At 38.8% G+C, this 14,942-nt stretch overlaps 1 protein-coding gene across 1 annotated transcript in view; it reads left to right on the forward strand.

Moving 5' to 3' along the window:
• Positions 1-4,224: 4,224 nt before the first annotated feature.
• LOC127617478 (calcium uniporter protein, mitochondrial) overlaps positions 4,225-14,942 on the forward strand; it is a 101,670-nt gene continuing 90,952 nt past the window's right edge. The window contains exon 1 of the mRNA XM_052089455.1: positions 4,225-4,401. Coding sequence (XP_051945415.1) covers positions 4,282-4,401 — 120 coding nt within the window. The 5' untranslated portion in view covers positions 4,225-4,281. The remainder of the gene's footprint in view (positions 4,402-14,942) is intronic.

The raw sequence follows: 14,942 nt of genomic DNA on the forward strand, positions 1-14,942 counted from the left end.
TTTATAGTCCTTTTTTTGTCACGCATAAATTGTTTTTGTAGGCCAAAAGTCATATTCAAGAACAAACTTTTAAATTATTTGGGGATGTAATTGAACTGCAAAACCAACAGTTCATTTTTTCAAAACCTATTTAATAATGTCATCCATAGAGGGTAAAATGCTATCACTTCAATTGTGTTTATGTCAATTCAAAAGCCAACATTACAGGTAGCAAAACAATTGTATTTATTTAGTGCTTTTAATAATGGTGGTTGTAAAAAAATTTGAAATAAAATAAAAAGAACCGACAATGGCAGTAAAAAAATTAAAAATAAAAAGGATAAGGAATAAAGCTTGGAACCAAGGTTCAAAGGTAACGTAAGGTGTTCACAAAATGTGAACAGTTTAGAGGATTGAAGTATGCAGCAGTCAATGGTCTGTAGGGACTTGTTAATGAAGGACGAGTTAGATTCAGGCGAACTGTCAACAGCAGCCATCCATTTCTAGCAGCAGAGGTTTACATATATGCAAACTTAAAAAAAACAACATTATAATTCCACAACAAAACCCAAGACTTCTGTCACTGTGTAATCAGAGTAATGGCATTGCTTAGGATCAATGCTAAAATAATCCCTTAGAATGATAAATGATCCTAAGGAATAATCTTAGTATGGTAATAGTATGCATATTCAATTTACATTTGTTGGATACACACTCATAGTCAAAAGCAGTCTATAGTCAGTTGAACCCTGGAATGCATAGCAACAGTTTATGAGCTACAGGGTGTGACCTCACAAATGCAACCTTTGAATATATTTTTGAAATCGTCAATTGTGTTAGCTGCTTGCTGATCTTTTTTTTTACATAAATAACAAGATACTTAGGTACTCACAATCCTACCCTAAAATTGATATACCTGTAGAGAGACACCATATAGATTTGTCAGTAGATTGAAATCTGTGTGCATTGTGTTATTGTTTTTAAGTGGATTTGGTGCCCTGGTTGAGTATATTAAATGTGCTTTGGCATTTCTTTTCCCATACCTCCAGATACCTGTTTGAAGGACAGACTAATAATAGAATGTAATTATATCATGCACAGGATGGTCCAGTTGCCAAGAAATAGAATGAATGGCACAGTGACAGTGGCACAGTGGTACGTTATAGTACATTATGTTACCTAGGAGATCATATAAGAAATAGTTCTACTGTTTCACATCATTTATAGAATTTAGCTATATAATGCCCTTACAAAAAGTACTGCTGGGGTACTATGACACAAGATGGCAAGGGAGACAGGGGAGATGGAACACTTGTATTACATTGCATAATCTCTATGAACCTTACCAGTCTGGGTTCCGTTCATCACACAGCACTGAGACTGCGCTCCAGGTAGTTAATGACATCCTCCTGTCTGTGGATTCTGGGTCAAATAATATCTTAATTCTCCTTGATAAGTTCTAACTTTGACACTGTTTGCCATGATATTCTTATCTCTCGTCTTGTTGTAATTGGCATCACTGGTTGAGCTCCCTCTTGTCTCAATTCTTACCTCACTGAAAGAAAACATTTAATTAGAAGTCTAATTCTACCACTACCCCTCTCACACAAGGTGTTCCCCAGGGTACAGTCCTTGGACCAGTACTGTTTATTATCTATATGCTCCCACTTGGTGAGATCATTCGAAAGCATGGACTTAATTTTCAATGTTACAATATGCTGATGACATTCAAATTTACCTTACCGCCAGCTCTGACTCACCATCTCTTCCTGCTTCACTCATAACATGTATTAGGGACATCAAACACTGGATGTTCTTGAATTTGAACTCAATACCAACTAAACTGAAATATTGTTAATGGGCTCTACTGGTCAAGTAAAAAGGATGGACCTCGGCATTGATGGGGTTCATGTTAAGCCCTCCCTTTATGTCCGTAACCACGGTGTCCTATTTGACTCATCTCTTTCCATTGATTCTCATATTTCAACTGTTGTTGAAAACTCTTTCTTCCATTTACAAAATATTGCACACCTCCAATCTATTTTCACTTCGGCTGATGCCAAAGTCTTGGTTCATGTTCTGATCACCTCACGTCTTGACTACTGCAATGCCCTGTTCATTGGCTTATCCCAAAACAAAAACAAAAAACTTTTCTAGATTACAATATGTATGAAATGCAGCAGGAAGAATTCTCCCCTTCACTAAGTGCTCTGCCCATATCACCCCTCTTCTGCATGATATCCACTGGCTGACTGTTGCATCCCAAATTCAATTTAAGATACTCCTTTCAACATTTAAGGCTTTAAATGGTCTTGCCTTATCTGTCTGATCTACTCCACCCTTATCTCCCAACTCGGTCTCTTAGATCCTCTGAACTTGTCCGTTTCAACATTTCGACTGTCCACCATAGGTGGTCGGCCTTTCTTTGTTGTTGATCCTAAGCTATGGAACTCACTACCTCCTAGTCATCATAATATTTCTTCTTTATCTTTTTTCTAGTCCCAGCTAAACACGTATCTCTTTTCTATACATTTTGAGTAATTGTCTCTGATGTTACATTTCCCTTTTTTCTTTTATGTGTGTATTTTTTTGTGTGTATATATTGGACTAAAATGTATCAATTTATTAAGCTTATTGTAAAGCAACCTTGAACTTGGGAAAGGCGCAATACAAATAAAACCACTTCTTCTTCTTTATTAAAATAAATGGGAGAAATTGGAACACCCAATATGGTGGATGTAGAAAAGAAGTCCCACCTTACATGTAAAAGAGCAAATCACCTTTTAGATACAGACATCGCCTGTCAGTCAACTCAAGAGTGTGTATGCTCATTAGCTGAGCTAGCCTGAAAAAAGGAGACAATTTTTTAGCATGATCTAAGCTGAAGCACAACTATGATACCACTGCAGTCAGATTTTCCTGCTGATATAAAATAAGTTGTTGTGTCATAATCTTGATCAATCATTTTTTAGATTTCTGTCTTTCCCCATTCAGGTAGATAGGAGCTGCAATTTTATGCTGCCTGTTTACACAGAAAACAATGGGAACCCCCATCAAACAGTCTGTAATAGGCTATTAAACGTCTTTTTGTGCAAAATGTAAATACAACTATGAAACACAAAACAAGGTCCAGTTTTACAGTTACTGAGATAAAGCACTTGTGACAACTTACCTGTGTGACAACTAGCCCCGGTCTCCCATGTGACTGAATGATTACCATATTCATTTTCTATGGTATTTACAAGGTACTCCAAGAATGGTATTACCATGGTACCATGTCCAAAAAATAAATAAATAAATAAAAAACACCCACACATTTTCATAAATGTGTCTCAAAATTCATCTCATAAATGTCAAATATTTGTAATCATGATTGATGGACCAATAATTTCTATGCAACACTTTATTCTGAACTTTGCATATCTTAAAAATATAACTTATTGGCCACTACTTGCAATACCAAGTTATGTGCTAATTAGGAATGTGCTTCTCTCTTTGATCAATTACATTTAATAACATTAAAAGCCATGTTTGAACATTCCTGGCCCATTCATGATATTACCTTTGACCCTTACTCATAAACCTGTCTGACTGTCCTCTTATATGTCATCTGTGTTTTGTATTTATGATAACATAAATTCAGTGTTGCCATAAATTCACTGGCTGACACACCCAATATCTCCTTGGATATCGGCTATATTTTAGTGCATAGAACACATGTGTAACCCTCTCAGAATACATCATTTTGGATGATGTGATTTTCCTTTCCTTTGTGCAAAAGGTTAAATATAATAACTTAAAAATCTGTTCTCTTTCTCTGCCCCTCTCTTGCGCGGAACGTCCCGTCCCCCTCTCTGATTGGTCACTTTCAAGTTGTCAAACTAAACTGCAGAGAAGCGCGTCTTCTCATTGGCCGAAAAGTGTTTAGGCAGGTAGCCGGGCGACCAATCAAAACGCTCTTGTCATGTTTTCCTCAAGACCGTGGTATTTCATACAACGACTTCCTAGTACTGCCCATTTTATTACATAGTCTGTAATAACTTGCGAACGTTGCCAGAGTTTCGTTCGTTTAAAAATAGAAAAACATATTTAGATGCCAAAACCTTTGCTTCGAACGCGAAACTACAGCAACCGCATGTCTTAAACATTTTCAGTGTGTATGTGTGTGCGTGTGTGTGTGCGTGTGTATGAAATATTAGCCCAGCCCAGCAGCACTTCCTACTTCCCCTCCCTTTCCTCCAACTGTGTCAGTCGGTTCAGCCGCTGCACTTGCGTTCCTCTCGGCCGGGTTTCACTTCAGACATGGCTGCGAAAGTGTGTAGATCGGTCCTTCTCCTGTACCGGAGCAGTGGAGCCGTAACCTCTTCTGCCTTTCCCGCATTCGGGCTCTCCTCACAGCGACATCATCCGCGTACAAGAACGGTGAGTCCCCGGAATGCAAACCGAGCACGGGCTGCTGCTGCCGCCGCTGAGGCTGGACAAGGGGAGGGTTGAATTGGGAGAGAGATAAGGGGGTTGGGTTCCTCTCTTTCTGGACTGTGAGGGTTAGATAAAAACATCCCGATAAGGAAGTACATCGTCATTAGGACATTTCTGTCCGCATTGAGTATAGAAGTGCATTTGCACTGTGGTGATCAGCAATACTGCATCATTAACATTTTCAGTCTATATATCTTTACAAGACGTCCCGGCGGCGTCCACTTCTGTTTAGTGCATTATCTTTTCCCCAGGTGTGCACTGTGTGGTCACCTCTCCTACATTGCATTTGAACTTTGCATACATGTTACGCGATTGAACGCGAGCGATCAGATGCGATCTCGTGGCCGAAGGTGTGCATGAGGTCCATGCGTTCCCATACTAGGATAACCTTGAAAGCAACAGTGGGTTCAACTTTAACGCTGACTGTACGCACAACTCGGAGGCACGGAAAACATTGTGCGCTCTCTGTGACTGATTACGTGGCATTGGATTTCTCCAGTGCAGTCGGTTTTTTAAGCACGGACCCCGTGAATTTCCCGAACCGGACGGACCGCGTGAGAGTGGTTGGTCCACTGCAGTGTCCGATTGTGTGTGTGTGTGTGTGTGTGTGTGTGTGCGCGCGCGCGCGTGTGTATGCGAGAAGTGACAGTGCGGCATAAGTCCTCTCGTCAGGGGCGTTCACGCAGGATGTTGCGTTATAAACAAAATGGAACCGAATGTGTTTTTACAAGTTGAACTCTTGGTAACGACGCGCCGTCTTAAAAACGCAACGCTCGTGACGCGATGTCAGTCTAACGCATTTGTACATGCAACTGGCAAAAAACGAACGCCCCCTTACATCCCAGCGCCTCCCCATCAGTGTGGAACTACAGTCATCGGTAGGGAGAGAGAAAAAGGGATACACTCTCCCTCACACTCCTGCACATGCACATTGACTGTTCCTCGTTTAATTATGTCAATCTCCTCCTCTTTACTCCCGCACCCTCCCTTCCTTTTCTGTTTCCCCGTTTCCATCGGCGAGCCTCGGGGTTTTCCTTTGAGCAAACTCCAGTGCGCATTGCTCAATGGCGCTTAGGCATGCTTTGGGAAGCTCTTCAGGCACAGCTGAACAAGACAAACTCGGGCAGTCCTTGAGATAGCTTCATACATAGCTGCAGCTCCATGGCTGTATGGTCACGAATTAGTGTTTGGAGGAGGAAGGTTTGGAGTTGTAAAAAAGATTTATGGTATTGTTACTGTAAATTATAGCATGGAAAAATATTGTACGTTTTTGGGCACAAACATGATGGTGATACAATGGTATTGTTTGAAGTATCATAGATAGATACCATGTGTCCATAAATACCACACACACACACACACACACACACACACACACACACACACACACACACACACACACACACACACACACACACACACACACACAGGTTTTTTTGGACATTGAATGTCATTTGATTTTGTACATTGATTTATAGTATGCAGATAAATAGTCTTTTAGTTTCATTGATCATCACACCACTTGGATTGGCAAATAATCACACCAATAGCCTCAGTGAATTGTCTGCCGATCCCTTCTATGAATTAAAGGGTTAGTTCACCTAAAAATTAAATTCTTGCCATCCCAGATGTGTATGACTTACGTTCTTCTGCAGAACACAAATTAAGATTTTTAGAAGAATATTTCAGCTCTGTTGGTCCATACAATGCAAGTGAATGGTGACCAAAACTTTGAAACATAAAGGCAGCATAAAAGTAATCCATAATGGCACTTTTCCACTGCACGTTACAACTCTAGTCTACTCTCTTTACGTTTCTGAGCTTGCTTTTCCACTGCAGTTTAGTGCCGCCTCAACATGGGTGGGATTATAGCTTGATTATCATAGTTGCGCCACCTCTACTGCTGTGACATTATCTTAAATGCATCAATAAACAATAACACGACCGCTAGTTGTTAGCTACTAGCTCATTGTGCTGCATAAAGCAGTTGTTGCATGGTGATTTTACACAAGTGTAACAGTTGAATTGGCCTGGTTGTTTTAGAAGCAAGCTTCCAGTAGCTGGTCATCTAAATAAAGTGAAGCTTTCAAGCAGAATATAGAGTTAACATACCATCCTCCATCATGGACTCCAGCCGTGGCTGAGACCAGGGCACTCTCCCTCCCATTGCTCGCTGGTCTAGATAGGGTCCATTTGGTCGGAATTTGGATTCTCTCTGAACAATCAGTGATCTGCAGGGTTTTGATGTCACATTTAGTATCGGTTCAGCTCGCTTGGAACCTCGACCGAGGTGGTACTAAAAAAATGTACCAGGTACTATCCACAGTGGAAAACCCCCAAAAAGCAAGCAGAGTCGAGTCGTACCTTGTAGTGGAATAGCCCCATAAGACTCAAATGGTTTAATCTGTGTCTTCTAAAGCTATCCAACCAGTTTTAACTGAGAACGGACCAAAATGTAAGATCTTTTTCAATATGAAACTTGACATCAACAATCTCCTTGGCGATCACAATTACAAGCTTGATGTTTGACGCTTGCGCAGAGGGGTAGTTGGTGCTTGAAAGTGTAATTGAGCTTGAAATTATGATAGCTGTATACTGCTGATATCATGTTTTATAGTGAAAGAGGAGTTATATTTTGGTCTGTTCTTCCCCAAATCTTATTGGATCACTTCTGAAGACATGGATTAAACCACTGGAGTCTTCAGTTTGGAGCTCCAAAGTTCTGGCCACCATTCACTTGCCACTGTATGGACCTAATAGAGCTGAAATATTCTTATAAAAATCTTAATTTGTGTTCTGCTGAAGAAAGAAATTCACACACATCTGGGATGGCATGAGGGAGAGTAAATTTACATTTACATTTATGCATTTGGCAGGCGCTTTATCCAAAGTGACTTACAGAGCCTTATTACAGGGACAATCCTCCCGGAGCAACCTGGAGTTAAGTGCCTTGCTCAAGGACACAATGGTGGTGGCTGTTGGGATCGAACCAGCGACCTTCTGATTACCAGTTTACCAGTTATGTAGTTTAGACTACTACACCACCACCACTCCAAATGATGAGAATTTAAATTTTTGGGTGAATTATTCCTTTAAGCAATCCCAGTTTGATCATGAATCCTGTTTGTCATCTATTAATTTCTCTCTGGGCTGTCGTATTGGTGGATCGGTTGGTATTTACAGCATTCCCCAAACTGACCATGTGTGAACACTTGCAATGGCCAGCACAAACCTGTCAGACTTACAAGGGGTGATGGGCCTCTCAAAGCAATGTCATGCTGCACGAGTGGCAACTCTCAAAACCCCTTTTATCATAAACATCCAAAGCACACCTGTGAGTAGGGTTGCAACGGTATGAGATTTTCACGGTACAATAACGTCTCACAAAATAGTACAGTTTCACGGTATATGGTATTACACCATTATTATTATCAGTTACAATGACATATAAAGGAGTGAAAACTGATTTTTTTCCCCCCTTTTTTTTTTTGGTTGAAGAAATGCTTGAAACTTCATACCATTTTTTTAATGGAAGTATGTGTAAAAAAAAAAAAAAAAAAATTCTCCCTTTTGAAAATAAATAAAATGAATAGAACAAATAAGAAAGCTAACATAATTATAATAATAAACTGAATTATACACGTGATAAAAAAATAGCATGTAACTATAACATGTTATATAGCTAAAGCATGTTAGTTTGGTGGGAGTGGTGGCTAAAAGCACAGGGCTGTTAATCAGAAGGTCACAGGTTCTAACCCCATGGCCACCACCATTGTGTCCTTGAGCAAGGCACTTAACTCCAGGTTGCTCTGGGGGGGATTGTCCCTGTAATAATTGCACTGTAAGTCAATTATTGGATAAAAGCGTCTGCCAAATGCATAAATGTAAATGTAGTTTACATGTTAGCATAGCATATTAAATTAACTACTAAATTAAAAATAACATCAGCTGTGTGAGCTTTAAAGTAATGTCCTATGATTATTAATAATTAACATATACTGCTCCTGTCTGTACATTTATCTCAACTGGTTTTACTTCAGGACAGATTTTACATTGGACATCAAGTGGCGACCCACCAAAGTAAAAACGTAACCTGTATTTAATGTATCCTGGGTCGCATTTCCTTTTTATATTGTTTTTTCATGGTTTTCAAGTACAAGGACATGCATCAAGTGACATTATTTTTGTTGTTGACGTCAACAACAAAATCTACAGGAAGTTTTCTCCCACTTTTAAAAACTGAAGAGCATAGTTACTTATATGAGTTATTATCTCTTTTGTTTTCTAATTTCAAACATAATTCAATCAGAACATACATATTACACAAGAGGAAAGGCTCCTCATTACCATGGTTAGGTCAGTGTAGCTAGTCTTTAATAATAGTAATAATAATAAATTATTGTATTTATGAAAAAATAAATACTAGCAGAAACACATCTTGAAACTTTAACTACAAATGCCGCTGTTGATATAAAATGAGATCTAATAGATTCTAACTTTTAGATTATTTCGTATGAAACTATAACATTGTCAAAATATAACAGTTACTTTTACTCGTGAAATCGTGAAACAATTTTGTAAATGTGATGTGTAAATTATTTTTTTTTGCACAGTGTTGCTCAGTGCTGTTTGGCATGTCAGGGCTGCCTACTGTATGAGAGGTTTGACTTGACTTAGAAATTCTCACTAGAATTGAAATTGGTCACATCAGTTTTGAGGTCTGCGCTCCACAATATCGAGGGAAGCCTGGTTGTTGCACGCTCGTGCCAGAGAGTAGAGTAGAGCAGATCGTGAGCGCGAGCTGGTTCCGTTACACTCGTGCGAATGTGCAGATGAGAAGCCTTTAGTTAACTGCGAGATTATCATTAAATCTGCCTTGGCAGTCCTAAAAGGCAGTCGAGGAGGAAAGGAGATATGCACACGACCCAAAAGCAAGGATGGGTTGAGGCTCGCCAATTGGCCAACCCTCTACAGTGCACAATATAGTTCATAGGTCAAATCCCAGTGCGTAAAGGGCAAGACGAAAACCACTTCTAAATGCTCATGATCTCTGATCCCTCAGACATCACTGTCTTAAAAAAATGTCATTCGTCTGTAATGGATATCATGAACATGGGCTTGAGATAACTTTAGTAAACCTTTGTTAGTTAAAACCACTCTCTTCTGCATCCACAGATGCAAGTTAAGACTTTACTAAGCAAAGCAGAAGCCGTACATCAACACTGTCCAGGAGCGCTGCCATCTTTTCTGGGCTCGGTCTCATCTTGGATTGAGAGTAGAATGGTGGAACTGTGTTTTTTTTGGTCCGATGAGTTCACAGTTATAATTGTTTTTGGAAAAAACAGTTGTGTTATTTTCCGGGCCAAAGAGGAAAAGGACCATCCAAGCTGTTATCAGAGTCAAAGTGTCGCAAAAGCCAGTGTCTGCCAGGTTATGGGATTGTCTCAGTGTCCATGGCATGGGTAACTTGCACATCTGTGAGGGCACCTTGCATGACAGATACTGTCTTTTCCAGGGATGGTCCTGCATTTTCCAGCAGGACAACTTCAAACCACATACTGCCTGGATTACAAGTGCATGGCTGCATAAGCAGAGAATGTGGGTGCTAGATTGTTCTGCCTGCAGTCCTGAACTGTCTCCAATTGAGAATGTACAGAAATTACACACTTTTAAGAGTGCCATGGCAAAAATAACTTCATCTTGATTTTCTAACTGAGATGCCAGTCACACAGTGTCAGATGTTTAGCCTGACTCTTATGTTGGACCCTGGAGACTTTTGTTGGCTGCCTACTGACTCACCTATTCAATAAAAGCTTAGTTTTTGAATCGAGAGAAGTACAGAGACCACTGAAGAACAAAGTGTACTCACAATATCGGAAGAAGTAGATCAGCTGGAGATCTCTGTGGTCCACTTCAATGGATCAGTGCCATGCATGATAATTTTTAAAGCCATCAGTCTGGGCAGTGTTTTGTAGAATTTGCTTGTTATTCTCTCATCCTTCATGCTTAATGCACAAGAGACACGCTGACTTTGTGTTCATATTGTGTGTTCATTGGTTAGAGAGATGTGCAAAAAAAAAAGAAAACAAAAAGGACTATGTGGCGTGTTGCCTGAATACCTAGTCGACTAATCAGTTTTAAGGAAGTCCTTTATTACTATGTTGGTTTCGGGTTCTTCTGACCCTGATCGGATGTGTATCTTAAGGGTCATTTTCATATAAGGTTGTGGAAAATTATATATTTTAAAATTGGTCTCAAGGAAGCCCTGTAATTAGGCTGGTTCTGGGGGTTTCCTGCCCCTGATCAGATGTGTTTCCTTGAGGCATTTTATTTTAGGGTTAGGGCTACACGATTATGACCAAAATGAGAATTGTTGATTGTTTCCCTTGATATTGCATTTGAGATTAATTCCAATTTGTAATTTGCGATTCATTCCAATTTATACAATTTACATGACAATTCTTATTTTGGGTGAATCAATTGCATGCCATATATTTTATGTAGCCCACATCCAAAACAAGTCAAGAGCTGTTTCTGAAATGCTTTATAGCAGTTTTTTTTTTTAACAGTACATGAAGACTGTGCCCAAAGATTCAACTTCACATTGCACTTAGATGCATGAAAACCATAACTTAAATTACAATTTTGAATAAATTAGGCACAGAAGCAAGCAACGAACTTGCCTATGATTAGTTACAATATTCAACCACTATTAAAACACATGTTAAATAGAGGATTCAAATGAAAAATTTGCTACATAAGCAGACCCACATGGACTGCTATAACTGACTCTTTTCACTAACTACCTTTTTAACTACCAACTAATCAAGAAACAAAATGCTGTGTAATTCACCTGGCCTCAAAAAGACGTGTTTCTTAGGGAGCCGATTATATAACGCTTTTTAAAACTAGCGTTTATCTGCAAAAATGTAAGCAGATAGTTGCTGAATGTATGCAGATAGATTTTTATCTGACTTGCCATCTTAGTGCACAGTGCTCGTGGCGGGGCACAAAAAGAAGCACGTGTTTGCGACACTATGGCCATAGATGTCCGTCTGCATGTGTATGGTTTATAGAAAAAATCGGTAAAGAGTCAACCTCACTAATCAACTTGTTGGTTATTGGATTCCAATTCCTATTGTGTGTGCATCTAATCCTGTGAATGTGATGCTGATCAAAGATGGTGGACTATCAAGTGTGTTAATCCAATCAGGATTTATATGGCCCAATTAACTGTAGCTGTGATTGACTGGGCGGCTTCACTGATCTGGATTAGCAGGAAAGGAGGGAGGTAGGTCTAGATGGAGAGCACACCTTTCATTGTCCCAGTTGGAAAACTACTAAAGCTCATCTCCCAGCAATGAGACGGCAAGCACAGAACACAACTCGCATTTTTGATGATGGTTAATTATATGTTTCAGTCTTTTTTGGCTGTGAAGGACAGTGATGTAGGAGCACCAGATTCTGCAACCATTAAATGATTGAGGTGTTCCTGTGGGTATGAATGAAGATTCATTGAATGGACAACAATATCTCTCTCTGATTTATATGGCTGTACAACTCTAATAGTCTGAAAGACCTTCCTATTACATCAACGCTTGGCCTGTCTCCCTCAAGAAAGCAACATAAATAATTTTTCCATCTGTTGTAAGGAGCTCCATGTCATGGGTTCAGATTGCTGTTGGCTCAAAATGATTATTCTGACATCATTTAGTCTCATATTGTTCCAAACCTGACATTCAATTTCTTAACCCTAATTATGAGCAATCTTAGTAGCAAAGCTTGCCTCAGAAAACATCACTTATCAATATAATGACTTATTAGGCTAAATTGACTAGATCACTAGATTAGGGTTTCAGATACATTTCGTTTTTATGATGGAAAATGTTTAGTCTATTAATTGGAGGTCTTCTTGTAAATGGATACCAGAATTTATTCAACCTTAAGGAATGTCATTAAGGGCAAACGTTGGGCTCAAAATTATGCAACACTGTTCGTTTTTGTCTAATAGAACTATGGGATCCATTGGTGCAGTGTTCATGGTTATGCACTTCATTACGGCTTGGCAGAATTGTGCCTTTAATCATAGTAAATTACGTAATAGGCCATTAAATTTAGGAATGCGTAAACTGTGTGCACTCTGAACATCATGTCCCTGTTTATCTTTCCTCACAGAAGTATAAACACGAAATAAAGCGATTCCGATCCAGTCATGTGGTCGGCAACATCATGAACAGAAGATCTTTACCGTGACAGCTGTAGCTCATAGACGTGCTTTTAGGTTGTGTGGAACAATGGCTTTAGTGTTCTTTCATCTCTGTTGCATTTGTTGCTAGCATTCTGTTTTTTGAGGACACTGACTTTGTTCCAAAACTGAGTTAGGATAGATTGATTACATTATAAAACCTTGCTTTCAATTGTGTTCCTAGGCAGATGACTTTTATGGCAGCATCCTAACTGAAATGGAACCTCAAAATTGACTGATTTGGAATGTTCTACAGGACGCAACTCAATGCATGAAGCACAAGGGAGACTCGAGTCACAGTTGATTTCAATTACGCATGGGAATCATTAGGAATTTATTTGATTCCCTTTTCGATTCCTCTTAACGATTCAGTTCCAATAACAATTCTTTAGTATTTTAAGAATTAGAATAATTGTTTGGAAATAAGAAATGCAATTCTTAAAGCCGTTACTGCCCTCAGCAGCCTGTTGCCAAATTATGTGATCACTTGAGATTTTGACAGGGCAGATACAAAACAGGAGTGAAACAGGAGATGTTAAACAGGTGAGGCAATCGTGTTTTAGTATATAAGGAGCCTCCAAAAACAGCCTAGGCCTTCAAGAGCAAAGATCATATGAGACTTGTCAATTTGCCAACAGATACTTCTGCAAATAATCCAGCACTTTGAGAACGATGTTCCCCAAAGACAAGTTGGAAGGATTTTGGACGTTTCACTGTCTAAAGTGCACAATATAATTAAAAGATTCAAGGAATCTGGTCAAATCTCTGTGTAAAGGGCAAGATGAAAACTTCTGAATGCGCATGATCTCTGATCCCTCAGATGTCACGGTCTTAAACATAATTCAAATGAAATGGATATCATGAACATGGGCTTGGGATTAAGTCAGAAGAAAAATTGTTATCTGAGAATGTTGAATATAATATTAAAAATACAAATATTAAAAATCCTTTAAAAAAGGTGCATTCACCTGAGAAGCAGCTTAGAAGATATTTAGACATGTTTTTAGAGAATAGAAGTATATATTGTCTTTACTGTACTAGCAGAAGTATAACCAAGAGAATAAATACACTTCTATACAAAATACACTTATTTAAGATACATTCTCTTAAAGCGCATCTAAACATCTTATCTGTTGCTTCTCAAGTAAATGTATCTTGTTTTAAGAAATTTTAGACAATTTTAAATGGAAAACAATACAAAAACACTTGATAACAATAGGATTTGCATTGAACTATTTGTATAAATTAAACTTAAAGTATTACTTTCCCTTTTTAATTCAGTGAATGTCATTTAGAGGTATTTTTAAAAGATGATTTTGTCCTCTTTATTGTTAGTAAGCATGTTTAATACTACCTTTTTAAGTATGGGCACAAGCTGAATAATCAGTTAAGAGCTAATGATTAATCATTGCAATAATTGGCGAATAATTGTTCTAATAATCATTAGATTGGGCGATTTTCAAAATAATCATTAGTTGCAGCCCTATTCAGCCCACACACATACGCCACCTGTCAATGAAACAGGGCGCAGCTGTTACCAGATCGTTTGTCCTGGACAAGCGGAAAAGCATTAATGTCAAGCCCTGTTTAAATATTCTACATTAATTTGTCTTCTGTACTATAGCTCCTAAAGTAAATGTATGCTTTAGATATTATTTTGGAAATCAAGCCAAAAAAATACTAATCCAAAATGCATTTTGGGGCTAAGACTACGCTCTCTCACCTTATGTTCACTTCAATCCATATTTAACTCCCAAAACACAAACTTTCTCTTCATAATAGAGCTGCGTATCTCTGATTTTCTTCATGATAAGATACACGGTGAACGTGACGCATACGTGATTCAGTACATCGCGAGTAATCACGTTATAATCCAGCTGCAGCAAACGCACGTGAGTGACGAGCGTCCCCGCGCCAGATTGTGCATCAGCCAGGAGAAGATTTAATCTCTTCCCCGGTCACTTCACGCAAGTCATAGATGCGGCGCTGAACGCACAGTGAATTGCCAGTTTATGAATTCATTTTCATAACCCACTTCCTTATTATTTGAACTTTAATAAAGAATGCTTTAAAGATATAATGCCGGAGTGTTTCAATGTGAGACGGAATGTGGCACAATAATCGTTTTATCAAAATCGTAATGGAGTATAACATTTGATTAATCGCTCAGCCCTATCCTGCATAAGAATCAGTTGTCGGTTCTCTGAGCATAAAATTATATTGCATACACAATTAAAAA

This window comes from Xyrauchen texanus, chromosome 24 (genome assembly GCF_025860055.1).
Source record: "Xyrauchen texanus isolate HMW12.3.18 chromosome 24, RBS_HiC_50CHRs, whole genome shotgun sequence".
Taxonomy (NCBI): domain Eukaryota; kingdom Metazoa; phylum Chordata; class Actinopteri; order Cypriniformes; family Catostomidae; genus Xyrauchen; species Xyrauchen texanus.